This window comes from Lagopus muta, chromosome 3 (genome assembly GCF_023343835.1).
Source record: "Lagopus muta isolate bLagMut1 chromosome 3, bLagMut1 primary, whole genome shotgun sequence".
Lineage (NCBI taxonomy): Eukaryota > Metazoa > Chordata > Aves > Galliformes > Phasianidae > Lagopus > Lagopus muta.
This window is the reverse complement of record NC_064435.1, coordinates 50109711-50136229: the sequence shown is the minus strand read 5'-3', so window position 1 is coordinate 50136229 and position 26519 is coordinate 50109711. Positions and strand designations below refer to the sequence as shown.

The window sequence follows — 26519 nt, the reverse complement described above, 5'->3', positions numbered from 1 at the left end:
ATTTTGGGGAGGAAGCACATTTTGATACATTTGTTAGGAAACAAAGATCCAGCCAGGCGCTTGGTTTTTAAAGAAGTTACAGAATTGGGCCCTCTGGAAGTGCAACTAAACAAACTACACTTATCACACAGCTCACTAGAAGTTAGGCAGAAGTTTAGACAGAAGTATTCTTGCCATCAGAGATGACAGCTAAGCATGTATAATTTTGTAAACAAAGAAAATATTCTTTTTTATCATTCAGATAATTATTTCCTGCTATCAACACAACACACCAGTACATTTGTTCGGCGGTATTTTCAGCACCCACGGCTACTCACCACTGCTTTATACTTCAAGCGTCTGCTTTTGAAAGAGAAGTTTGGGCAAGGGGCGTTTGCTCAGCAGGAGAAAGCAAGCAGCAGTGGCCAACCCAGCAGGACAGGGCTCAGACTTCTTCGCTGGCAGAGCTTCAGTGACCTCTAATGGACAACTTCCATCAGTGCACCTGCTCTTACAAAAAGCATCAAAGCTACTCCGTAAAAACTCACAGTACCAACAACTGCTCGTGTCAGCCTAATGTGAACTTGGCACTAGGAAATATTTAGAGCTATTATTCAAGATGACTGTACCTGTTAGGATACTGCCTTTGTAACTGATAACACCGGTCCATGGGATAACAATCAGCTTCTGGATTCACTAGAAATTCTTCACACACTTAGGCCTACTTAATTCCCAATCTTGCTTACATGTAGCACTTAAAGTAACAATCAGCTTACAACATCACTTTGACTAACAAGGATAAAATGGCAAAGCACTTACGGCAAAGCTTTGCTGCCAGAAATTCTTGCCCCTTTAGTGCAGTGACATAAATTAAACATTTGACACAAATGAGAAAATGTGGAAGCTTCTGCATGGTCGCAAACACAGTCTTAAGTTTGCCTTAGGAAATCACCATACCCTGGCTTTTGCTTTCATTCCATTATTCTGCCACCTCCTACCCTACCAACCCTCCTCCTCCTTCCTTACAAGTAGTAAATGTCGACATCAATGTGTATCTCCATTCTGCAGGGCCAGGTCTGATGAAGGAGAGATGCAACATGCTGCTAAGCCAGTAACTTTCAGTTCCTTCTGTGTCGTGACTCAGCATTACACAAAAGAGAAATTTCCAGCCTTCCCACACTGCCTCTGTTACTCTGTACAGAATATAAAGTATATGAAGTGACCTGTTAACTCAGCCTGCTGTTTGAGTGCCCATTATAGGCAGATCTAAAAAGTTGATAGAAATAATCAAATACTGCATGAGTTTCTTGATAGAGATGAACTTAAGCTTTGGTAGAAGATACAATATTGACTGGAAATACTACTAAAATTGTGCCACTTCAGGAACTTACTGGATTAAATCCTAACCACACTGCCATCAGTTTCAAAACACCACCATTATATGGCCAGGATCCACTAATCACTGTTTTATGAAAGTCAAGAAACCATCACTACTTCGGAACAGATGTTAAAATTCTTTTTCTGCCACATTTTTGTTTGTTTGTTTGTTTCTGCTTGCCATTCTTGCTTATCAAGCAAGCTTGATAGGAATAATAATGATATGCTGTATATATTCTGTAGTATGAAAAAACTATTAGGGACTAAAAGACCTAGCAGCATCTGACCAGTGCAGTGATAAAAGTGGAAAAGTGTGCTGGGCTCACTATTAGAAAGAAACAATGCACACAAACACCCCAAAGAAGGGGAATGGATTATTCCAAACCACAGTTTGTGAAGAACGATGATCTGCTACCACGAGTTAGAACAGATCTAGAACTGTACCTAGTTCTCAGCTTCCCTTCCTCCCCCTCCCCCCTTTTATGCTCTCCCAGTGGTTGCGCAGATCATTCTAGTAGTTTAAAGATCAACAAGGGTTGGCTTGACAGCTGGTACTCCATATGAGGAAACAGGACAGTAAGAATTGTTCTCTTTCCCACCCATCCTTCCATGCCGCAGTGCAAGTCTTTGTTAAGATATAAACAAACACTGACTCACGAAAAGTTGCGGAGATCAAAGTAGGAGACAAAACTCTCTTTAGGGTAATACTAAAATGGATCTGAAGGTTTACTGAACTTTTTATGATTTCCAATGAATATGCAAATACATTCAAGCCTTCTCAAATAAATATGGCTCTCAAATGCAGTAATTTTTCTTTTTTTTTTGTACAAGAGAATGAAATTCCGATCTACCTATATACAAACAGAACATAATTACAAGAAGAATATCTAAGTCAGATTTCTTAATTTTTATTAAATTCAAAAACTGCAGAAAAAAAATCACAAGATTCTAGGTACATATAAAAACAAATCAGCTAAAATAGAATTGTTGTCAAGTTAAAACTCACTTTTCCATAATTCTTCCTTCCATGCTATTGCCCACAGTATCATCAGAAATCCTACAAGTGCTTTAGAAATTGATTTTATCTTATCAATATGATAGTAAACCATAAGTTTACTACCTAAAAAAGCAAACTGTTTAGGCACAAGGTGGCAGAAGACATAAGCACAAATATCAACCATGCTTCCTTAATCTGCAAATTGAAATCAAAATGTGCTAAGACTGGCATGGTATTGTATTCAGAATATCAGAGCTTGCTTACTGAAATAAGGAATTAAAAAAATATCTTTTTAAAACATCTGCAGTTCTTTGCGTCTTTTTTCCTTCCACAAAGCAGAGAAACTGCTGCTTAATCAGTGGTACAACTTACTGTTAAGTGTCAGTGTTTCAGCTAGAGTGGCAAAAGTGACAAAATGGGTTCCAGCACCAGAGAATGAGAAGTAGAAAAGCTGTAGTGTGAAAAAGACTGGTTAATATTTGTGTTGCCAGTGTCATCAATAGCTTTGCAACCACCTGCTAAGGTAACACAACAAGTAGTCACATGCTCTTTGGAGGTATCAGCTGGGCTAGGTCATCCCAAGACAGCAAGCATCAAGGTGAGCAATTAATGTTTGCTGCTCTTCTAACAAGGTCTAGAGGAACTGTCAAACAGAAAGTTAAATAATAAGGAAATTAATACAGAAGCAGTTGTTCCATACCGTAGATTTTACCTTTTACCCATGATTTGATATACTTGCCATTCTAATAACAGGTGCAGTTCCACTGTCATTCATAAATACAAAATTTTATTTGCACTTCATTAGTTTAGAAAGACCACAATGCTTTTCAATACCACAAACATTCAGGACACACCAAGTTATTCAAATATGTAACTACCGATTTACCACAGCTAAACTAAACAGTGCATTTTAATAAAAGATATACCAAAGATATAATTCACAAATTCATTATCAGACAAAAATCTAACACAGTATTTGCTTGATGGGAATAATTTCTACTATTAGGAAAGAAAAACCTCTTTTACCTTAATTTCCCCTCCCCCCAACCCTAGAGATGTCCAGACAAATACACATATATATTCCTTAACACAGGAAAATCTTTTTGTTTTTTTAAAGAATTTGTCTAGGACAGCAGCATTGCTTTTTATACCTTCTTATAGAGTTTTGAATATAATCTTCATTCTTTTATTGAAACTTATTGATTCTTGCAATTAAGTTTATGCTTATGCAGAAAATAGATGCAATTTCAGCGCAATCAAATTTGCACCAGATGTGACGTCTTAGTACAAAAAGGATGGGTTCAGCATTAAACAAAATAAATAAGGCTGCCAAAAATTAAACTTAGCTTTTCAACAAATCCAGTCAGCAGAGGATGCTACAGCCAAAAATGTTTTCACTACATTAAAATGAAACATAATGCTGATTATGGAAGCTTTGTACATAAAGTCCTCTGTTTAAAAAAAAATTGTCTTTAAAATAGTCAGCAAAGCACCATATACTTATCTTCATACCAGAAGAGCTTCTGCCTGCCTGTTTATAATAACAAGAACTATTACAACATTTATGTCAAGAATAGGTATAGATTTAACTTCTCCTTTTTCCTCGACTGGAAGTGTGGTAAATCTCAACCAACTGTACAGTATTTATAACACTGGGGCAATGAATGAAACATCATTGTGAGGGTCAAGGGCAATAATTAAATGTTATATAGTTGAATCCTACAAAGGATTGCATATTTGCATATTTACAAGTTAGTGTGTAGCTCTGACTCGAATAACAAAGTGCAACAAGAAACTGCCAAATGATTGTAGTGCAGAGTAGTACAGATACTTTCTTTATCCTCCCACTCCTATTTTTCCACTCTGTATGGAGTAACAAGTCAACAGCAACGGACATGTGGCCTTGGAGGAGGCAGTTCTGGTGGGATTTCTGGCTCTGGTTGCAGGGACAGGATACTGTTGGACAACTCATTTCTTATAACATCCAGTGGCATCTTAAAGAAAAGAAAACATCACCTGTAAACAATCATCTGCACAGAACTCAGCAAAATGAGATAGTTTCAAGAGGTCACTATCAGCCAAAGCCTCCACACCTAAGGATTTTCAGATCTTATTAATTATCGATCTACATTCAAGCAAGTTGTGCTAACAATGTATTTTCCAATGAAGTCAGGAAACGCTGTCAAAATAAGCCTCACTTTCAAAACGTGACAAAATACAGAAGAACTGCCTGCAAACAAAAGCAGGCAAGTGTATAGTCAGCTGCTGATATGAAGTTATAAGAAACAGGAATCATAGCAAATAGAAACAGATGTCTACTAAGCTAGACAGCAATTCACTGATGCAGGCAGTAGAGACTGCAAACTACATCATGCCCCCTACATATCAACTTCACCTGACTGCGTGCACTTACCCCTCCATGTCCTCCTGACAAACACAATCAGAGATTCACTATTAAGCATGAACCATTTATGTGGGCAGAAACTATCACCTCAATATTTTACCTTTTTCAGAATGTCATCAACAAGCTTTAGAAATATTTCATCCACATTAAAATTGTCCTTGGCACTTGCTTCGCAGAACCGCATCCCAGTTATTTGCTGTGCAAACTGATGGAAGAAAAAGTAAAATAACAACAAAAACAACAAATATACATTCCTCATAAAACCTTTAATAAGCTTCTCTGAAATCTGTGACTGATCTCCTATGCAATTAATTACCCTGAATCTCTAAGGTACAGCAAACATTGTCAGATACAGCTAATTTTCACTTAGATTTGGTTTAATGGAGAAGCGTTCTGCGCTTTTCTAGACCTAAGTTTGAAAAATTAATATCCTCAGTTGACAAGGATTACTCAGATTGCCAAGGAGTAGGAACTTTTCAGAAGAAAAATATTTGTATTTGTCCTGATCAAGAGGGTACATTCTCCTTTCATTTTCCTTACTACTTTTGTGATCAAGAAAAACACGAAAATCCAACAATCCTGAAAACAAAGTTGAGTTAAGAAATCAAGCAGGACTCTTGCCAATCCTAAGGTAGTACTGAAAGGCCAATATCCGGAAGAAGGATCACACACACGTCCTAAATGGACATCTCTCTATGACTCAAGTCTTTACTGTATCTCTTTTCATAGTTTACATGCCAAAAAGAGGGATTCACTACACTACTGTGTACTGGGGGGTTGTATAAACAGAAGCAAGCAAACTATGAATTTTGACAAAACATTCCCATTCTCAGTATGCTCCTGAGGTCCTGAGGTATGAGTAAGAATAGCCATGGACTCTCAACAGCAATGTCACAGCACTTTTGCTTCCATCTGTAACTTAGAATTTATTTATACCTGTTCTTACCTTCTCTCCCTGCTGTCGAGTAATCTCTCGATCAACTTCACAGTCCAGTTTATTTCCAACTAATAGAAGCTCTGCATCTTCTGAAGCATACTGCAAGTAAAATATTTTAATAAACTAAACAAAAAAAAAAAGTGAGGCTTCATACAATATTAAAAACAAAAAGTAAATTCCATTACTGAATAATGAAACACATCTACACAGTTTAACACGTTAATGTTCTTCCTAAACATTATTTTAAGAATTTTCAACTTAAATTTTTAAATATTATTTTAAAAACTTTATTAAGAACCAGTTGTTCCAGTTCACCTAGGAGTGAACAAAATGACTTATTTCACAGACCAAAATTTCTTCTTTCCCCAGTGCACAGGCAAATGCATAATGTTACAGATTTCTACTGGCACTTCTAACTAGTTCAGTCAAAGGAAGCAGGAATGGACAATTATTTTGCAACAGAACACGTAAATGTTAAATTTGTGCTAACAGAATCCCATGCAAACCAGCAGTTCCAGTGTAATAACCCTGTAATTATGCTGTTAAAAGCACACAATACTTAGCCCTTTTGAGAAAGAATTTATTCTCCCCTTTGCCCCCCCTCCAAAAAACAAAGCAAAAAAAAAAAAAAAAAAAAAAAAAAAAAGCCACCAAAACCCCCCCAAAAAACTTAAGAGAGCCTACCTTATCAATCATTTTCATCCATTTTGGTAAATCATCAAATGTTTCCTTCTTGGTTATATCATACACCAAAATAATTCCCTTGGCACTTCTGTAATAAGCTGAGGTAATGCTGTTGAATCTCTCCTGACCTGCTGTGTCCCTAAGAAGCAGCAGCAAACATTGGCACAAACGTTTCATGGATTCACAAAGTATACAGTAACTTTGTTTCTATCTTATTAAAGACAGCCTCCCACACTTATTAGATACTTTACATTGAAAATTGAATGTCTGTGTGTATGTCAGGAAAAGAAAAAAATGGAGCACTACTTTCAATCACAAAAGTTTTCATATCAGAACTACTTAGCCCATACTAACTTCACCAAGAAAGGCCACCAAATAGGTCTACATGTAGCTGAAAATGAAGCTGTTCAATGGAAATGTACCAGCAGATTAAGCTGGTTTTGTGGTGTATGGTTGTTTCTTTTTTAAACAGCCCTGAAAAAAAGAAATAAAAGAAAAAGAAATGGATACATGCTTAGCAAACTAAAACAGCTGGACATCCAACAATAAAATGAGCAATACACTGATTATTATGATTTGAACTTTCAGAGTCTTTTTGGATCAACCACAGAAATTCAGCTATGGTTTTTAAGACTAATGCAGAGGCTACTGGCAGAATTCACTTCTAAAGAAGTGATTTCTAAATTAAGTAAACAACCCCTACATAGAACAGCTTTTGAAAGTAGATTACTGCCTTTTACATTTACATCTACTAATCTGAGGTGGTCAAATAGCATTCCTATCCTCACGTTCAATGTTGCAGGCATTTCTATCACAGTGCATTTACACTGGAGATTACTTTCAAGCAATGTCAACTTTATGCCTATACTAGCTATAGTTGATGTTCCAAAGCAGATAAGACAAAGTTATTTTTCACTGAGTCTTGTCACGGAAGATTTTTGGCAGTTATACTAATACAACAGCTGGTGTATACCCTAAGTCTTAAAATGTGACTGGTATCAAAAGCAAATATTATGTTATATGGCACTTTGAAGTAAACCAAAAGATAAGTCAAAAAACTAAATAAAATTCAAAGTGCATGGGAAAAAATGTGTGCCCATGCATATGGACCCTAAAACTCAAAAAGAACTCTATTCAACAGTCACATTTTAGACAAAAGGATAAGAATGAACTTGGGAATGAGATTAACAATGGAGAACTGAAACACTTGTTACCAAAAAGAAAAAAAAATGTTATGTTCACAAAATGCCACATTGATTGTCCTGAAGAATCCTTTTTAAGGTTTATGCACAACAAGTAGCAGAATAAACTACAACAAACCTATCGTGCTCTTCACAAAATCTTTAAGGATCTAAACTAAGCAGGCTTTAAAGTAAAGTACTTTCTCCTGAAATAGCCACAAACATACTTGATAGCAGCAAATTTGTGGTAGGTGATTTCACAAAGTAAACAGTCTCCTAGAAAAAGATGTGAGATCTCTATTTCATAACCTGTGGAAAAATACTAACACTTCACTAAGCCAGCAGCATCATGATATGGAACTTGGGATAGGGAGGTGGAAGAAAACAAATTCCTACTGCATACATTTTTATTTTTATTCATATCCCATTCTCTACTCAAAACTTCAGAACTGGATTTGCACAAACCCTTGGGACCCTACTGAAGGTGAAACAGGTAGACTGCTTCAATGAGATCAAGCTCTAGAAGTATTTCAGACAGTTTTAGATGGTCAATTGGTCGCTTTCTTATCATGAATGAAATGGTTTTTTAATTAAAGCAATACAAGTTCTGGCAGCTGAAGTCACATATGTAAGTAATATTTAAAAGATGCAATTCATTTTCTCTTCCCTTACTTTTTTTTGGTGATGGTTTGGTTTTGTCAGAACCTTTGGAAATTCATTCCATGAAAAATTTAAAAATTCTAGTATGAACCGTTGATTTTCCACATATGGATAGCATTGCTTCAGTGCTTAGAACAGGCTTCTCAAAATTATACCCGTGTAGAGCGGCCTCTGCCACCTGCTGCTGATCCAGCCTACCGACCAAGTGCATTAGGGATGGGATCTCTTTAGCTCTATCACTGCACAGACACAACCAGATGGCAGTTGGCAGGGCATACCCCATATATGGAAGAATGCATCAATTCGAGTTGTGGTCTGACTGATGAAAACCACTGCTTTTTTTGCCAGTCTTCCCTCTCTTCTCTGTGCCTGTATCAGAGCAGAGAGAGGAGCCATTTCAGAGCTAACTGTGCCTACAGGTCGATGTTAAGGGCTTTTAGCAATTCCATCACAAAGGGGCCCCTTCTAAAGCACCAGATCACACAGTTAAAACGTTAGGAAAATACACAAGGGAAATAAACACACTAACATCCAACTATTCTCTCTGAAGAGACCAACCAACACATGAGGTACACTTATGTGTAAGCACTGGAGTCAACATTACACTCAGCCACTACAGCTTCTTCCGGCCCCGCATTTCCCCAAGCCTGCTAAGTGCATTATCACCCAGTCTATCTGGCATTATCAACCTCTCCTCATCTCACAACAACCTCAGGTTCTTAAAATACCCTCAGGTCCTGCACTCCTCTTTGTGTAGATCATTCAAAAACCCCACTATATGTTCAATGAACAGATGGCCACCAATTGTCACCTGCCAGTCACTTTAATCATGGTGAATTATGGCTGACTTTCTCTGCCTTGCTTTGATAATCACAATGTCCACATGCTTTGTGTAACCAGTGCATCCCCTGCTGCAGGAAATTTAAATGAAACCAGACAACAGGTTTCTGATTGTAAGCATGATCTGATAATACCCATTTCCTTCAAAAACTGGAAGAAAATAAGCTGAATTCATGGTCTTTAATATTACAATAACAGTGTATTATCCTTCAAGTAGTAAGGAGGAAATTGGAAAATTATCTCTAAAATAAGCAATAATCAGCAACCTCAAACTAGCTAAAAAAGCTGCCACTGAGTATCTAGTTGATCTTACATAGGGAAACTTATCTTGCACGAGGAGCTATGGTCTATTTTTATAAAAATGTGTGGCAAATTCTTCCAGCAGGAAGGAAAAAAATAACAAGCCTAAAGTAGAGCTAATGTTAAAAGCATATCCATCAAAAAATGTCTTCCTTTCATGTGCTGTACTGGAGAAATTAAGTTTGTTACACTATTGTCAACGTATTACTCTCCCACAGTGGGAACACTTAAGTGAAGACAGCTCTCGGAAGGACCACTGGAAAGCTGTGAGAGGAGCATTATTTAACTGCACTAACAGTATGCAACTTCATGGATCTCGTGTGCAATGCTAATGCTGCTAGTTCCTTATTTCTCTTGCAAGAATCAACATAAAACTATAAGGCAGTTCAACTTCATTCGAACTCCAGAAGTCCAAACAATTAACTACTACCTCATCAATGATTTTGCATCACTGAGAAAACACAACAGATGACTTCTTTTTTAAATACTAAAAGAAGTTTCCTTTTACTGATTTTTCCAAGAACTTGCTTTAATGGAAAAAGTCCTGCTATTTCCAAATGGTGTTAATTATAAACATTCAGCCTATGTCTCCTTCACCAACTACAACCTGCAATTTCCTGCCTCATTAACAGAAACTAGACATCACTCCGAAAATACAGACAAACATTACACCAAACAAATGCAAATTAAAAAACACCACCACCACGACACAAATCCTTTATTCAGGTGTTGACTTGCTGTATTCTCAGACTGTATAATATACATACAGACTCAAAACTGTCACTGGCTCTAAAGTTAAATTCATTTTTTATGAGTGGTAGAGTGAAGTGGCAATAGGGAGGAAATGTATTTTTAAACAGAAATAAAAAATTTAACAATTGAACATTTGCACTTGCTTTGTGCTTTTATGGTACTTGGAGACATTAAAAAAAAATTAAGTCATTTTGGGATTAATTCTACTTGTTATGCTGAGCTTTCCTTCCCATTAAAACAAAACAAAACAAAAAATCAAAGTCATTTGCCATTTTTTATTACATGAAATAATTTATGTCAGAGGTACTAACATTTCAGAACTACATTCTGCTACATTTCAGGACAGGTAATGCTTTCTTTACATTACTCCCTGTCTCAATTTCCAGCACTACAGCCTATAGAAAACCTTGGGCTGGCAGCATCACAACTTTTAAAGAGAAAGCAGTTCAAACAACTTTCAGAAGCAAATCCCAGATTTTTTGCCAGGTGTCAGCAGCCTCTTTGGGCAGCCCAAGCAGGGCACTGGGCGCAGCAGCAGGGCACCACTGCCTCCAGCAGCTGGGGACCTGCAGACTGGAAGCCTGACCTGGGTGCTTTTTAATTCAGCTAAATGCTGAGATTCCTCAAGTGACAGGGCACAGTCAGATCCCACCGTCCTCCTGATACATTTATGCTCCAAAGCAAGAAAGTGGAATTCCTATCATCTGGTCTGGCTCTGAGACAGCACTAAATCAGAGATGCTCAGATACACTCTGATCATCAGGCTAACTGCTCAGTTACTTTACCCACTGCATAACTGCAACAGACACTACAGAATATAAGAGCTTGTTTCAGCCAAGAACTGCGACACAGAAGCTGACCTATTGCATCTACTACTGCCAGCTCAAGGGTCACTGCTACTGCGCTGGGGGGTGCGCGGGGAAAATAAACGCTACTGAGCATTCTCAGTGGTGCTCTACAGTGCCATCTTCCAAGGAGCAGGAGGTTGTTTCCTGACTAAAAGTCAAGGAAACAGGTTGAAGGTAGCAGTGCTATCCTAACAACGGAAGGCTCTTTGATCCTCAAGCATACAATATCTCACTGCAAAAGCAATACGGAGAAAGTCTGATTTGTATGCTACTCCACTGAAAGCCCAGTCTGGTATTGAAAAAAACAGAAACAAATGAACAACCATTCTTGTTTGATTTCTCAAGTAGAATTACCAATGACTGAAAAAATAACCAAGCTCGGATGCTTCAAAATGCAACCTTAGCCATTTTCAGGAATCAAACACATTTTAGAAATGATTTGTTCCTTTAATTGCTCATTTGTTCAAAATACAGGGTTTTGTAGTAATTACTGTGATCTCTGTAAGACCACCGGGAAGCATGAGGCAATCTTGACTCAACACCTCCACACAGGTAGAAGTAGGATCAACCACACCACTTAAGTTGGCATTTTAAAACTTTAAGCGGTTGACTTTGTAAATTGCTTTCCTGTTTTCATCTAACAACTGAAGGTACAAAAAGAATAAATAGGCCCAACAACACATACAGCAATGCTTCAAAATAAATGAGTGAAAGTGATGGTCATTTAATTGCTTTTCAAAAACTTTACAAGCATGCCATGACAGTTTTCAGTGTAATCCATAAAAACAGCATTTTTACAGCAGTTTTTGAAGAGAGAGTGACACTTGGGAGCTGGATATTGTACTCCTGGTTGTTAACATATCTTCTTTATAATGTGTTTTATTCACTGTTTTAGCATGTCTTTGCACAGGATTATTGGTCACATTTTTTTAGCACTTATCAATTTTTAGTTTAAAAAGTTTCCTATGTCCTACGAGCATATGTGGAAAATAATGGTTTAAGCATCTCTTTTCCAGCTAAACATCTCTTAAAAAGTATTTATTCAACATGAAAAAAGTTGATTGTCAAGCTCAGCATATTTCATAGCAAAATTTTAAGTTAGGCATATGGTAGCATCTCCTTATCAAAAAACTTCTGTTACCTCTGTCAGCTTCAGCAGACCCTGGCTAGCAACTGCTGGCTCAACTGCCAGCCTTGTGGTCATAGGTTTCCAAGCAGGGACACATGATGGATGAAGACATGCCAATAACATTCAAGTGTTAGGTGACTGATGATACCAAAGATGATGTAGCAGTTAACTCAGAGGGAGGCAAGACAGACACATGGTGTGACAAACAGCTGATGGTGACCTGCCAAGAGGAGTTAGTAAGCTGAATTCACTGCACCCATGTAGTTAAGAATGAGAAATCACCAGATTATCCCAAAAGTGTCTCAGAGTTCAGAGCTCTTTCCCCCCCTCTAGAGATTGTTAGCAGCTATATCAGCTTAACTACAATGCCAATTATGCACCAAGCACTGTTAATCAACCAAAGCTAAGCTTCTACATAGTAGTACGTAAGATTAACGCATATTAACATAGCTGGTTTATTCTCTCAAAACAATGTTTATGTATTAGACAACTCTGCAAAACAAAGGAGCACATAAACTCAGTAAGTCCTAAACAATTCAAATTCTATCATTAGCATGGGAAATCGTTATGAGGAAACATGTATCCTACTCTAGAACAGAAAAGCTTAGCTTAGACATCAAGCTTTCTGCAGCAGAACATTATTTCTAGTTAATGTATACTGTCTTGGTTGTATGAGATCATTTTCTGTCTCAGTGCTGTTGTAGGGGGTATAATTTGCTTAGTCTTGAAAGCACTTCACTTTTAAGTAATTTACCACAGTGTCAAGGAAACAGCACAGTCTACATCAAGTTTCAGAAAATAGTTTAGGAAGTATTTTATGGCTGCCTTATAATTGCTTTTGTAGCAAGTCAGTTTAGAACAGTCCAGAATATAAAAATCTAACTATGTCTATTTAACATGGTCACTTTCTTTTGTTTGTTGAACTCCTATTTCTTGTATGGATGATTTCACACTTCCAGAAAAAAGTCCTTGAGATCTCTGTGATGCATTAATATTTCAGTAATTACACTCATGCACTACTTCTAACCATCTTTCTCCTCCTTTATCCTCACGAAAACCTAAGAGCTATTTGGTTTTGCTTAAGTCAGGTGGGAATGGAGGAGAGAAACAAAAGTCTAAGAGCTAAACCAGCTTATAACAGTTAATAGTATTAGACAAGCATATTGATTCATGCTATAACATAAAAATTAAAACATACTGCTGGTTGCACATTTGTTTTACTTACCAGATTTGTAATCTAATTTTCTTTCCTCTTAGCTCTACTGTTTTGATTTTAAAATCAACACCTATAAATAAAATACAGTAAACAGAAAAGTAGAAATAAGAAGCAAAAGTAATGAGGGTGTAAATTATTACTATCATTTTTGGATAGTTTTTTTTTTTTAATAAACTTTTAACAGGTTTGCAACAGGTAAGATCATCACATGGATTTGTCTACAGCTATATAGTTTGTGAGCCACCTGATTTGGTATCATCACAACATAAACTTTCCACTTTGTGCAATAGTTCCAGCAGCAGGTGAACCCAACACAACAGTAAAACAACAGGCATGGTTGGTTGTTTCTCCCTTATTCACATTGACTGTGAAGGACAAGCCTGCTCTACTTTCAAATGGCACAGCTGCCTCGGAGGCATGAAGCAAACCCCGTCCCTCCACACCAGTGTGAAGTGGAGCAGTACACAACTACACCCAAGCCAGATGCTCAGTGTTTGTAAGGTGCCAGAGTGGAAGTGCTGGAATTGCAGTTGGTTTATGCAGTTTGTCAGCACCATCATTCTTCATTCTGGCAAATGTTTATGAGCAAATTGCTTCAATTTTGAACAACTTTAAAAATTCCTTTTATACCCATATAGTACTTTCAACCATCATCTCCAAATTTCAACCAGAATTTGAATGCAAGCTAAACAGCAAAGATAGACCCACAAAGACCTTGTTATACAAAAAGACTTCAAGTCCATGAAAATAATGCTGGCAATCAACACAGAGACACAGTATGGCCAAACAATATCTAGACACAAAAGAATACCACCTCAAACACAAAAATATTTCAGGGTACAAGTGTACTAGGATATCACAGAACTCATAAATTGTACACTAAAATGAGCAGGTTAACATTTGTACAAATCTTTTTGCTTCACTTCCTCCTTCTGAACACCATCCCTTCCAACAGTACCAAATCAAAAAAGCAGGGAAATAAAAAGACAAGAGAACATCATTCAGACTGGCACACTTACACCCACACAGAAGTGCAGAAGCATGCTGTGTTGGAAAGACTTTTGCCTTTTCACATACAAGTGAATACCAAGGATAGATATGAAAGTGAACACAAAGAGAAGATTTACATTTCCTCTCACAACAACTAACCATTTCCCTAATGTCTGTCATTGGTAAAAACCTTGCAATATTCTTAGAATCTATACCAGACTGCAGTATCTATAGAAGGAACTGAATTTGCCCCTTACATCATCTGCACCAAAGTCTCATGGAACCAAAAGTACATTTCACGCTGGAAATCTAGTCTAAATATGTGGAAGGATCATTGACCTTCACTCCCCTCGACAAAAATGCCTTCAAACCAACGGCTCACAGTTGTGCACTGCATAGTGATAAAAGTGCTGGTTATCACAACAATCCTGCTTCTCCAGGTCCCAGTCACACCTCAGCAGGGTTCACGGCCAATACAGCAACCAAAGCAACACATGTTGCAGTCTATAATTTTAACAGCAATTTTAAAGTATTCACATGCAAATTGATAAAAAGTATAAGGATTCTTAAAGTTTCAGAACATCTATTCATCTATTTAAGAAATACCTTTAGCACTTTTGAAAAAACAGCATCTCTGTTGTTGGTGTAAAAGTCAAAGAAAGTGAAATGGACATGCTACTGTTCCACTATCCAAAATGTGGGAAATAACAGTTCTTGTCATTACTACATCATTAATGTTTTAATGGTTGCTTTAAAACACCAACTGTATCTACTGCTAAATGCCTTTTCTCCAAACAATTACATTTGAAGTATAACATACACTTGCCTTAATGGTCATAACTTGTCTACAACACAATAGCAACTTTATTCACAAAGGAGATCATCAATATCAATATAGTTTCAAATCTCTGCCTTCCTTAGTTTCAATATAATTGCCCCACCACCTCAAGTTCCCAGTCCTACTACTGTATGAATACAACATGCTGTATCATTCATTACTCATCTGAGAACTCAGGTTTAAAAAAAAAAAAAAAAAAAGAAAATCTACCTTGTCCCTCTCACTGAAATATTAATAGAATACATGATGTATGGTGCTGGCACAGGTGGATGCTGGCTTTGGTTGACCACTGCGCTTGCGGAGGAGCTTGACCTGAGTATGAAGTCAGAGAGAATGCAGCTTCTGCTAAAGAAGTTGTCCTGCTGTCACACAAAAACAAGTCTATATCACCTCTGACCCAAAGCCGTGCATTGCAAACCACATGGGAATTTCATGCAAATTTCACCAAGTCCATTAGCAAAACCTTTTAGTTTTTAAGGAAGGGATTTACATACTGTCATCTCAGAAAACCAAGGAACAAAAAAGTAGGCGTGTTTTATTTTAAATACAAATAATGCACTACAGAGAAAATCCAATTGCTATAATATAGGAAATTTTCAGCTCAGGACTTCTTGTGAACACGAGGCAGACCATATGTTAATGAAATCAAGTGGAAAAATGCCTACAAATTTAAAAGGATTGTTTCAGAATAAATACTACGTCCCTATTATTCCTGGAATCACAGAATCATCAAGGTTGGAAAAGACCACTAAGCCCATCCAGTCCAGCCATCAGCCATCCCCACCATACCCACAAACCATGTCCTTCAATGCCACATCCATATGGTTCTTCAACACTTCCAGGGTCGGTGACCTCCACTCTACCTCTCTGAGCAGCCTGTGCCACTGCCCACCGCTCCTTCTGACAGGATTTTTTTCCTAATATCCAACCTTCTTATTCCAAAGGCAAATTGTTCTGTTAATAATCTCAAAGTCACAGCCTGAAACATTTATTTGCTGTTATACTTTGCAATAAACTATGCAAAACAGTAAGTTTTGGAGAGGTGGATTGTTCTATAAAACACTTTGAATCACCTAACACTTCATTCAGATAGCTTGCCAGAGCTAAAAGGTTGCTCAACCAATTTTTATAATTAGTAATGCTCTGCAAGCAACAACACAATTCCGAAAGTTTAGTGTCTGCCTACAGTGGAGGAAAAACACTGGCAACTGTTCTCTTGCAAACGAAGAAACAAATTCCAAAGCCTGTCAGATTTCATTACTGTGTATCACCAGTCAAAGGTTATACTTTGATTTTACATACAAATTAGTAAACCAACATTTCTTTTCCACTTCAATTTCAAACACCACCTTAAAAAAAAGTTCAATGAAATAAATAGCCTGACTGAAGTCAACAAACCAAGTTTTGCCATCCATATAATTTCTCCAGGTAGTAAAAACATGAGGAAAGCCTATCAAGAAGTCCCAGGAAGCCAATTAGTAAGCAAATGCTTCCAACTACCGCAGATAACAAATACTTGTTAGTCACACATGACAAGAGGTAGACAAGTGGATCTATCCATTCACGTAAACTGAGCATAAAGAGCAGTCTTATGTGTTTTTATGGCTATAGCTATAGAACACTTGATTTGGACCAACTGCTGGAGTCTCCCATTCCAACTCTGAGTTTAACAAACGTGGGCATTTGTTCCATTTGTGTTCAGTCCTGCCAGAGGCTGCTGCAGTCTTGAAGCTGTGTGCTGTTCAGTGCTGTGCCTGAACACGATCAGTGACAGACAGGCCTGGCGTAACACCCTACCAGCACAGCCATACAGCACATAGCCCAGCGATGGCAGACAGTCCCTGCAAAGATGTCAGCAACAGTTAATACAAACAAGCCACCCAGGCACCTTCTGTCCCTAATTACACGAACAGCATCCAGTATGTGGCTTTATTCATTCATAGTTCAATAAACCCGAGGAATCAATAATTGCTGTTGACAACTGCATTAAATCTGAACAACACACCTTATAAAAATAAAGGATTGTAAAAGGCTCTTTCCAATGGCAAACCAAGGCTGATTTTCACATTAAATAGTTTGCATTTAAACGACTACTATGATTTTATTGACAGCAAGTTATCAAATGCACCCAGCAGAGCCAGCAGGTACACGTTTATGGTTACTCTCAAGTGTTGTGTCCTTTGCCAGGACACAGCAACAGGAGGGGAACCAGAAGGCTGGCCACCACCTTCCCTCCCTCCATGGTAATCTTACACATACCACTGGCAAGCCATGCATTCAGTTCTTCCACTATGACTACATTCAGGGCACATGTGAATCCTGGCCGTCTTCTCTGCCTGAATTAAAACTGCTCATTTTGGATGTCAGATTCTGCCACAATTGTTTTTTCTCTGGCACAGCCTTTCTCAGGAATCCTAACACACATCCCACACGTCTTTAAGAGTTAATTAAAAAAAAGCACACAAACATAGATCCCAAACTCAACTTTGAGTTTATGATTTGGTATCTATGAAGCATTTTGAAATACCCTGATACAGCTTGCTCTACCACCAAACTGCAGGTAAGCCTGTTCCCCTACCCCTAGCTGGAGGGATGTTGAGCAAGGCATTAAGTACAGCAGCAATTATATGGCACGCTGAAGATAATATTATTAATTCAGTACTTCTATAAGTTCTACAAAGCACACTGCTTTTGTTGTGAAAGCACGAGAGCTTTAGATTAAAAATATACTTCACGCAAACAAGAGCACCTACTTCAATGTGTACTCAACTGAAACAATAGTTTTCCAGGAAAAATAAAGGGCTACTGGACTACAAGGCAATTAGAGAGGTTTGTTTCCTTTATTTTGAAGAAGTCTATGCAACAAACAGCTAAGCAAACTGACTGCACTCCTTTCCAAAACAAACAGCCCTAAAAGAAAGGGAACAGGCACTCAAAATAGAAGTGCACTAATGAAGTTCTAGATAAGGGCAAGTCAGCCTGAGCGACGTATCTTGTCACTGCACTAAACTGGAGGCTGTTCCAGACTGAAAACAAATCCAGTGCAAATGAAGTGTAGCCCAAAATAGGTTATAATATATAAACTACTTCTCACTCCTGTTTGCAGGAAGAAATCTACTAAAGCATACACTGAAACACATACAGCTGTGTCTGTTTTCTTTCTGTAAAATAATTTGTCTAGAAATAAAACGCATTGGGAAGAAGCTTCTTACTCCTCATTCTCCATCATTGCTTTCAATTTTTTTCTCCCCTAAGTGGCAAAAAAAGGAAGTGGAAGCTGTTTTGTTCATAAGGAGTGACCTTAAGAGGCCAAGACTTCCCAATTACAAAGTTCAGGCAGGAGCTGGGAAAACAAATGCAAATAGAGCACACAGAACCCCTACAGCTAAAATCAATTCCAATAGATTGAATTTTCAGAGGCCTATTAGCTATTCCCAGCAAAGCAATGCAATCAGTGAAAAATAATCAGACTGTATTTGAAGAGACACAGTTTAAAAATTCAGAGTTTGCATACTAATTGATCATTAGAATGGACTTAAAATTCAAAGGCTGGGACCATTTGTTTACTTTGGACATCAACAGCATTACAGAGAAGTTTTCTTCCTTCTGCAACAGTTGATGACTGTGTTTCTAGAGGTAAGATCCAGCTCTGCTACCAGCTTGCACAGCATCTGCTATAAGACAGTCCTCATCTGTAACTAAATATTGATTGCAATACAGGAATTAATAGAAACGACAGTAATACAGAACTGCTGAAGTCAAGGAAAAGATGCACACTGGCTTTGCTATCAATCTCTACCATTTATCTGTGGGGAAAAAATATACAAAGAAGAGTACAGTACATGGGCCTGGAGGTAGAATAAGGTTACCAAAGTTATTTGAAAGAAAAAGTAAAGCAGCTTTTAATTGAAGTTTCAAGACATGCAGGTAATTTTAAGAACCACCAAAGCGGAAATACTTCTTTCAAACCTCACATTATACATGTAGAGATTAAAAAGAGATTTGGAAGCATTACGTGTTAGTCACCTATGAGCCAGTTTGGGGATTATTTTGGGGGCAGGTAAAGCACGTTGCTCACATGGCTCTGAAGTGTAATTCTAGAACAATTAACATGCAGAAACTTGAGACCGCTCGCCTAAAATAAAAGCACACACGTAACTCTGCTGGCAACTGTGCCACAGACCAAAGCAAAACAGACACACCGACATCAGAAAAAAAGAATTGGTTACGTATATGCAGTGGCTAAACTTTAAAGGTGCAATTATATGAATTTTTAGAAAGTCAACAGTGATCTCTGAATGCCTGATGCACGCTTAAGAAAGTCTGAGTTATTCCGCATTTCCAAACAATGAAAATGGAGGAAGTTATTTCCTTATAATTTTACCATCTGCGAGAATGAGGAGTTTTTCAGAGCGAAACCTCTAATCTATTTACAGAGCTGACTTCAAAGCATGGACCAAATTTTTGATTAACAGAACGAGGCAAAAGGCAGAATGGAATGAATAAGATACTCTGGGCCTTCTTGAAGACGAGGCATTTGCAACACTGCCTACCGAACTGACAAACACGGTGGGCTAGTGGTCTACAATGACCTGACCTGAAAGGAAAACTGAATGCCAAAGAAAATTAATGACAGAATCCTACTATTAAGAAGGCAGAAACTATTTCAAAAAAAGACTGAACACAGCATTTTGATTCGAGTACCAAGTTTCTCATTCCTTGGATTAGAAGAAATAAATGGTAGAAGTGTTGCTACGTGTTGTTACATAGTTGCAGTCTTAACAAGTGGGAATATTAATCCTCCCTCCTGTTCAAGGGCAGCCAGGTGAACAAGCTTCACAGAGATTTAAGGTTTTTGCAATGATGGGCACTCTATGGATTCTGTTCTATTTTACAGTTCAGCTAAAAACACAAGCATTCTGCAAAGGGTACATGCCATCAAATGAACGTCTATCTAAGTGCACAACTTTCAGAAAGAAATATTGAAGTCCACAACTGAGAATCATATGCCCCCTATTTTTATTTTTTGCTTCTGACACTCTCAGCTGTTCACGGCCCAGACTGAGTTTGACAGCTGCATTCCACTCTCCTTACAAATGAAACTCCACATCTGACACCATTCAAGTGGGCTCTTCATGCTGTCTGTTGGTGTACTTGCATATATTCTCATGCGTGCACTGACAACACACTGTAAGATATTCGGATAGCTCTACCGTCTTGTCAAAACCCAAATATTTCCCTCACTCTAGGCTAGCAGTTGGTTTATAAATGAGGAAAACAAAGTCAATTTCAAATTTACGCATCTTCACAAGCTCTTGGCAATTCAAAAATAAAAAGTAAAAACAGCCTTCCCCAAAGCCCTGTTCCCAAACCCTGGCCATTTACAGCATCTCCCCACTACATTTTCCTATACTAAAACACAGATTTGTTACCTTATGAGGGCTCAAATAATTATGCATGGAAAATACTTGCTGACTACACCAAAGCTGTACAATATGCTTAGTTGACAAATACTGAGCCAACAGCTATTGATAGGTTCTTCCAGTTGTGGTCTCCAGTGTCAATTACAAGTGACAACAGTACTAATGGTAAAAGGCAGTCTCCAAAGAGCACAGGCTTCTGCTCAAAGCTGTGTTGCCTGAACTCATGGTTTCAGAACCAACAACAAACAATGCAAGTTCCTACATGCTCCCCAGTTATCTCAAGGTTCTGTGTAAGGTCAAACTGCTTTCTAGGCAAAGCTCAGCCTCCTGTTCTACACTGTTTGTACTTTCAAACTACTGCAGCACGGCATCACCAAAATATTTGTTAAGCTTTATTTGTGCTAATCTACAGTAGTCAAAAAGCCAATAAATAAGTATGTATTAATATCTTGAACAAATGAAGACGAGGGCTATTTCTTACATAAATACCTAGTACTGTTGGCCAGAACTTCCTTCCTTCCTTCCTTCCTTTTTTTTTTAATGTGCAGCAAAGATTTCTCAGTCTGAGTACAGAGCAGATTTTGAGTATAAAGCCAACAGAAGGCTGACTGCTACTTTTATTATGACATGGAAAAGCCAAAGATATTTACTTCTACCCTTTTCTCCTCTCCATCACAATTAAGTTTTTAGTGCCATCTTATGGAAGGCAAAACAAAACTTCACAGAAAAACTGAAATGAGTTACATTTGTCAGAAAGAGTGTAAGACAAATATAATTAGTATTATAGGAAAAGCTTATGGGAATGAAACCTAACATTTATATTGTTAGTCCAAAGACAATGAAAAAAGAGGTTGAATTGTGACAGGAAACCGAAACATAAATACATACATATATGTATATCTCTGCATATCACATATACATATTAAAAACAGAAGTTGCCTTATTTAAAGTTGGTCTGATGAAGTTAAATCCAAAGTTTTCACTATTACTATTGCCTATTTGTTGGAAGTTAAGTACTTTACATGCATATTTTAGAAAGAATTAACAGGAAATGGACTACTTGGAAGAAAAAGCTATGGAGCTCTGTAAATCTAGTGAGCTCCCAACACAGGCCAACATTCCATTTCACAGTATATTAAAGCAAAGGGAATCAACGCCAAAGAGCATTTGTGAAGCCAAAGGGATCTTTCCCCACATCACATTTGCTTGCCCACAGGCTACAATTAGTCCAAAAGGGATCACAGCGCTCCCACCCTGATCCACAACAACACATCCCCATTACAAACTCAGCTGAGTAGCTCCACCTATGATTTTCCTTGTAAATCAGGCCCGAAGGAGGCTTTGGCATTTGCTTCAAATGGTGGTGTAGTGTCCCAAGAACAGCTGGCCACGAGCCTGCAGACCCACCTCAGCTCTAGCACTATGGTAGGCAAGGCCTCTTTCCTGGGATGCCTTCATGATGGAAAAAGAGCTGCAGGATGGATGATAAAGGGCCTCAGAAATCTTACATAGACCAGCACGTTAAAGATGAGCGGAGGAGCTCAGCTTGAGGTGGAGGAGCAGGGGAGGTGGCTGGCTGAGCAGTGAGTCAGTGCAGGGCTGCCTCTTTGGATGAGCAGGAACCTCAGGTCCTGAGATGAAAAGCATGAAGGAAGCATAACGCTTCGCTGGCTAGGAAACAATGCTGAGCACATGAGTTTAGTAGATCTGTCACAGAAACATCAGAAGGACTGGCAATGAACAGACTGAGATACGGATGGGACAGCAGCTGGAGTACAGAGGCCTTTGAAAAATAAAGAGGACTCTTTATTATAATTTTTAAATGTTAATAACTATAATAACATCACTATGGAGATCTGGATGCACAGATTTATTTCTTCAGGAATAAGAACTACTTTTGGGATGATATGGCAGGAGGAAAAAGGAAAGCCAAGGACTCCTCCTCTCCTGACCACTTTAAAGCCTTCTCGCAACCACAGCAATGAATATTTGTGCACTACTTTTGGAAAGATCACTCTCACTCATTTGACATACTTATTTTCACAGAATCACAGAATTGTAGGGGTTGGAAAGGACCTCCAGAGATCATTGAGTCCAACCACCCTGCCAAAGCAGGTTATTTTGCTTTGCTAGGAGTCTGAAAAACACCGTAGCAACAGTTCTAATCCTGCTCTTCTGTGAAAAATACAGGTGTGTGGAGGCCACGTACAGCATCACAATCAGAAAGCAATTTTTATTTTAAAATAAAATGTATATAAACGTTTGTTGACAAAATTAATTAACGATGCCAACATTACCCTCACATAAGAATTCTACCATCATGGAAAAGGAATTACCTTAACTACCTTGGATTTAACACCGGTGTAAATGAGTAATTTTACGTCACTGTAGCTACAGGGGGAACATTTCTAAAGAAAATGCCCATGTCCAAACCAGTAATAAAAATAAGTTATAACCTAATAATAAGAACAAACATCCAAACCTAGCACATAAAACCATGAACAGCAAAATCTATTTCTCATGTGACACCAGTGTGCAAAAATCAGTAAATATTTGAGTGCACTGAGTATTCTCAGTGCGATGTAAACAGCAGATTAAGGAGACACAATATTCTGTGCAACTTAATGCCCAAAATAAATACATCAAAAGAATTTTAGATCAACAGCACATCGTGTGCGGTTATGAATAATGTGCTGAAATCTGCCAAGCTATTTTTGAACACTTTCAAAGAACTTCAGTGTTTTGAGATGAGACAGAAGACACGTTGGTGTGCTTGTTAAATTCTGTAATAAAATCTGGCAATGTAGTATTTGTAAATTAACATTACAATGCTGAATATTTCTTAATTGAATCCACATCTCTCTGTTTATGTAGAAACACTCAGTGACATCCCACTAATAACCTAAACAGCAGCTGGGGACAGAAGTCAGCCAGGCTCTTGCAATAAGCTTTGGGCATGCAAAGTTTTGGACATTTGCAGTTCTTCCACTGTCAGAGAAGACCTCTGAGCAGCCTGTACATTTCCATACAAGAGGTTAAGGTGCCATATGTTGTTCTGTTTGGCCTACACTTTCACAGGTTTATTATAAAAAGAAGGTAGAGGCTGCCAGTATCCAGATAAGATAATTATATGCATTCCCAGCTGCATCTCCCTAATATAAGCAGATACAGCAATTTTTAATTGTTGTTGTATTCTTATACCATCTTTTCAAATTTAATTTCAAGGTATATTAGATTCGTATTGCCTCCTCTGAAATAGCATTAGTCACACTGTTTCAAATCATGTTTCAAAACACTCTTCACTTATAACTCTCAAAAAAAATCACTTCAGAAAGCAGTTACATGGGAAGAGTGTATTATTTGAACTGTGCAAACTCTGACCCCTGATCATTTTTGATTGCAGATTATTTTCCTTCTACATAACATGTAAATAGCAGAGATGCAAGCTTTCAGTCACAACAGTGAGAAGATCTTTCACTTAGCAGCTGAAGGATCTGTGGGAATCTCAACAGCTATCAACTTCAGTCAGAAGACCTTGAAAGAATGCCATTACTGTCAAGTTTCTACATGTATTTTGGCACAAGCTGATTCCCCTATGCTGCTTTATGTTGGCACACTTCATACATCAAACATTACGTAATCCTCTGTCTAGCAGCATACCACCATTTATTTCCTGTCTTTTGTGAAATAAGGAAGCTTTCTGCTTCAGTCACTGCCTTGGTTATCTAGGAAATCAGTGTGCTTACAAGGCAACAGACTGGAAGTCTGGACTGGGGCCTAGGGCACCTCCTCTTACTTCTCAGGATTCACATCAGGAAACTAACCTAGCTAAAGGAGAGCAGCCCAGCCTGAAAGGAATGCTAAATGTAGGTCATCCCAAAGATGCATGAGTTCAAAGCAACCCAGTCACAGAGAATTTGTAAAGAGACATTTCACTGCCAATTCTACTTCTCTAGCTTACTGTATGTTAAATCAAATTGGTCCATCTACAAAAGTCATCAGCATTTCTTCACGACAACAACATATCACTTCAGGATTGTTTCTGACTTTTCGGAAGTAAAAAAAGTTAAGTTACCAACTTAAAAATATCAGTACTAACAGGATGCTCAGAGGAAAAGCCACAGCACTATCAGAGCTGGATTTTTAAAAGACCTGGGGAAAAAATAGGTATAAAAACTCACAAAACACCAACTAAAACAAACAATAGTAACTCTATTGTTCTGTCACAGAAGGATGGGCTTGGAGAATAGAGTCTTAGTTTCCAAAAGACAACACCACCCTTTTCCATCAGATGCTATAGGTTTCTTCACATTTCAAGCTACAACTTAGCTACACACGCTCATTTTACAATGACACAGATTTAACAACCGCTTTGCTGCAGGACCTAAGCATTCCGAACAGGTCTGTAATAACGCACCAGCTCGTTTTTCTCCCCTTATGCATCCACACTTCAAAGCACAGCAGGCATTAAGCCACCTCAAAGCACCGCTGACTAACCCATCAACAAGATGCTGCTGTACAAAGCTGGGGAGCAGCCCCCCAGTTTGTCGAATGAGGAGCAAAACACGCTCAGAAGGTGCTCTTCACCAAACAAAACATCAGCATCCTCACACGTAACACTGAGGAGGGTTTCCGGGCAGCAGGGATCTGGTGTTAGTCGGGCTGGGGTGTGGAGCAGCACTTGGAAGTCCCATCAGTGATGTTCAGCACACACCGCAGAACTCTTCAGCTCCTGGAATAATTCTGTACCACCTCAGGCTTCAGCACAACGACCTGTTTTACCAGCCACCCCTAACACTTTTAAAAATATCACAAAATCACAGGGGCTGGAAGGGACCTCTAGAGATCATCGAGTCCAACCCCCCAACAAAACAGACTCTCTACAGCAGGCTGCACAGGCAGGCGTCCAGGTGGGTCCTGAATATCTCCAGAGAAGGAGACTCCACAACCTCCCTGGGCAGCCTGTTCCAGTGCTCCGTCACCCTCACTGCGAAGAAGTTCCTTCGCATGTTGGTGCGGAACTTCCTATGCTCAAGTTTATGGCCGTTTCACTGTTCAAACACATAAGAACGAAAGAGGACACCAAAGCCCCCCCCCGCCAGACCCGGGTCAAACTATGCCCTCCGCCCCCATCCCGCGGAGCGCTGGGAAGTTGCGCACAAGGGCTGTCCTGACAACTCCACGCTGTACCACCCGCCCCACGGACAGGCCTCGGGACCCCGGGCACCCGCCGCGCACGTCAGGAGGAATTACAACTCTGCAGTGGACGGCCCGGGCGGCACACGGGGAGGGGGGCCCGGCCGGGCCGCGTTTACACCGCGAGAGCCCGGCAAGAACAACGAGGCGCGGTCGGAGGGCTGCCTTACCCACGGTGGACTTGCAGGCCTCGCAGAAGGTGTCGTCGGTGAAGCGCTCCATCAGGCTGGTCTTGCCCACCCCTCGCGAGCCGATGATGATCACCTGCAGCTTGAAGTCGGCGGGCCGCGGCGGCTGCTTCCTGCGGCGGGCCTGCCCCCCGGACAGAGCCGGCGACCCCCCCGCCGAGCCCGCCCCGAGCTCCAGCCCGCCGCCCCCCGCCCTACGCTGCGCCAGCCCCGAGCCCGGCTCCATCAGCGCCGCATGCGGCGCCGCGCCGGCGCCGCGCTCCCCACCCGCCTCCGCCGCGCCCCGCGCCGCCGCCCTGCCCGCCGCCGGCGCCCACCGCCGCGAGGCAACGGGAGGAGGGGACCGCGAGGACGAGGCACGGCCGCCACCCGGCCCAGCCCGACGGGAACGGCGACGGGAACGGGAACTCAGCTAACCAGCGCCGCCGCCACGAGCGGCGCGCCCGGTCCGGGCCTCGCCGCACAGCGCCCTCTACAGCACCGGAGCCGCGGTCCCGCGCCGCAGTGCCGGGGGCGGGCAGTGCCGGTGCCCCGCCCAGCGGGACGGCTTGGGATGGGGACCCGGAGGGGCTGGCGTAC

General features: G+C 39.6%; 1 protein-coding gene across 2 annotated transcripts; it reads right to left on the bottom strand.

Moving 5' to 3' along the window:
• Positions 1-2244: 2244 nt before the first annotated feature.
• RAB12 (RAB12, member RAS oncogene family) lies at positions 2245-26181 on the bottom strand. Of its 2 annotated transcripts, none has more exons than XM_048938587.1 (6): positions 25923-26181; positions 13315-13375; positions 6379-6517; positions 5704-5793; positions 4858-4962; positions 2245-4347 (listed from the first exon to the last, which is right to left on the bottom strand). In XM_048938587.1, the coding sequence occupies exons 1-6, from the start codon at positions 26164-26166 to the stop codon at positions 4234-4236; spliced, it is 753 nt and encodes a 250-aa protein (XP_048794544.1). In that variant the 5' UTR covers positions 26167-26181; the 3' UTR covers positions 2245-4233. The 2 variants fall into 2 exon arrangements, with proteins under 2 accessions (XP_048794544.1, XP_048794545.1); XM_048938588.1 differs by having other exon boundaries at positions 4236-4347; positions 5694-5793.
• Positions 26182-26519: the final 338 nt, after the last annotated feature.

What these genes read in the sequence shown, in the direction of transcription:
- RAB12 (XM_048938587.1), bottom strand. Translation starts at nt 26,166, where the DNA reads ATGGAGCCGGGCTCGGGGCTGGCGCAGCGTAGGGCGGGGGGCGGCGGG. An exon ending in AAAATTAGATTACAAATCTG is followed by an intron (nt 6,518 to 13,314) that starts GTAAGTAAAACA and finishes GCTGCTTCTTAG; the next exon opens with GGACACAGCAGGTCAGGAGA. An exon ending in CTCGACAGCAGGGAGAGAAG is followed by an intron (nt 4,963 to 5,703) that starts GTAAGAACAGGT and finishes TTCTTCCATCAG; the next exon opens with TTTGCACAGCAAATAACTGG.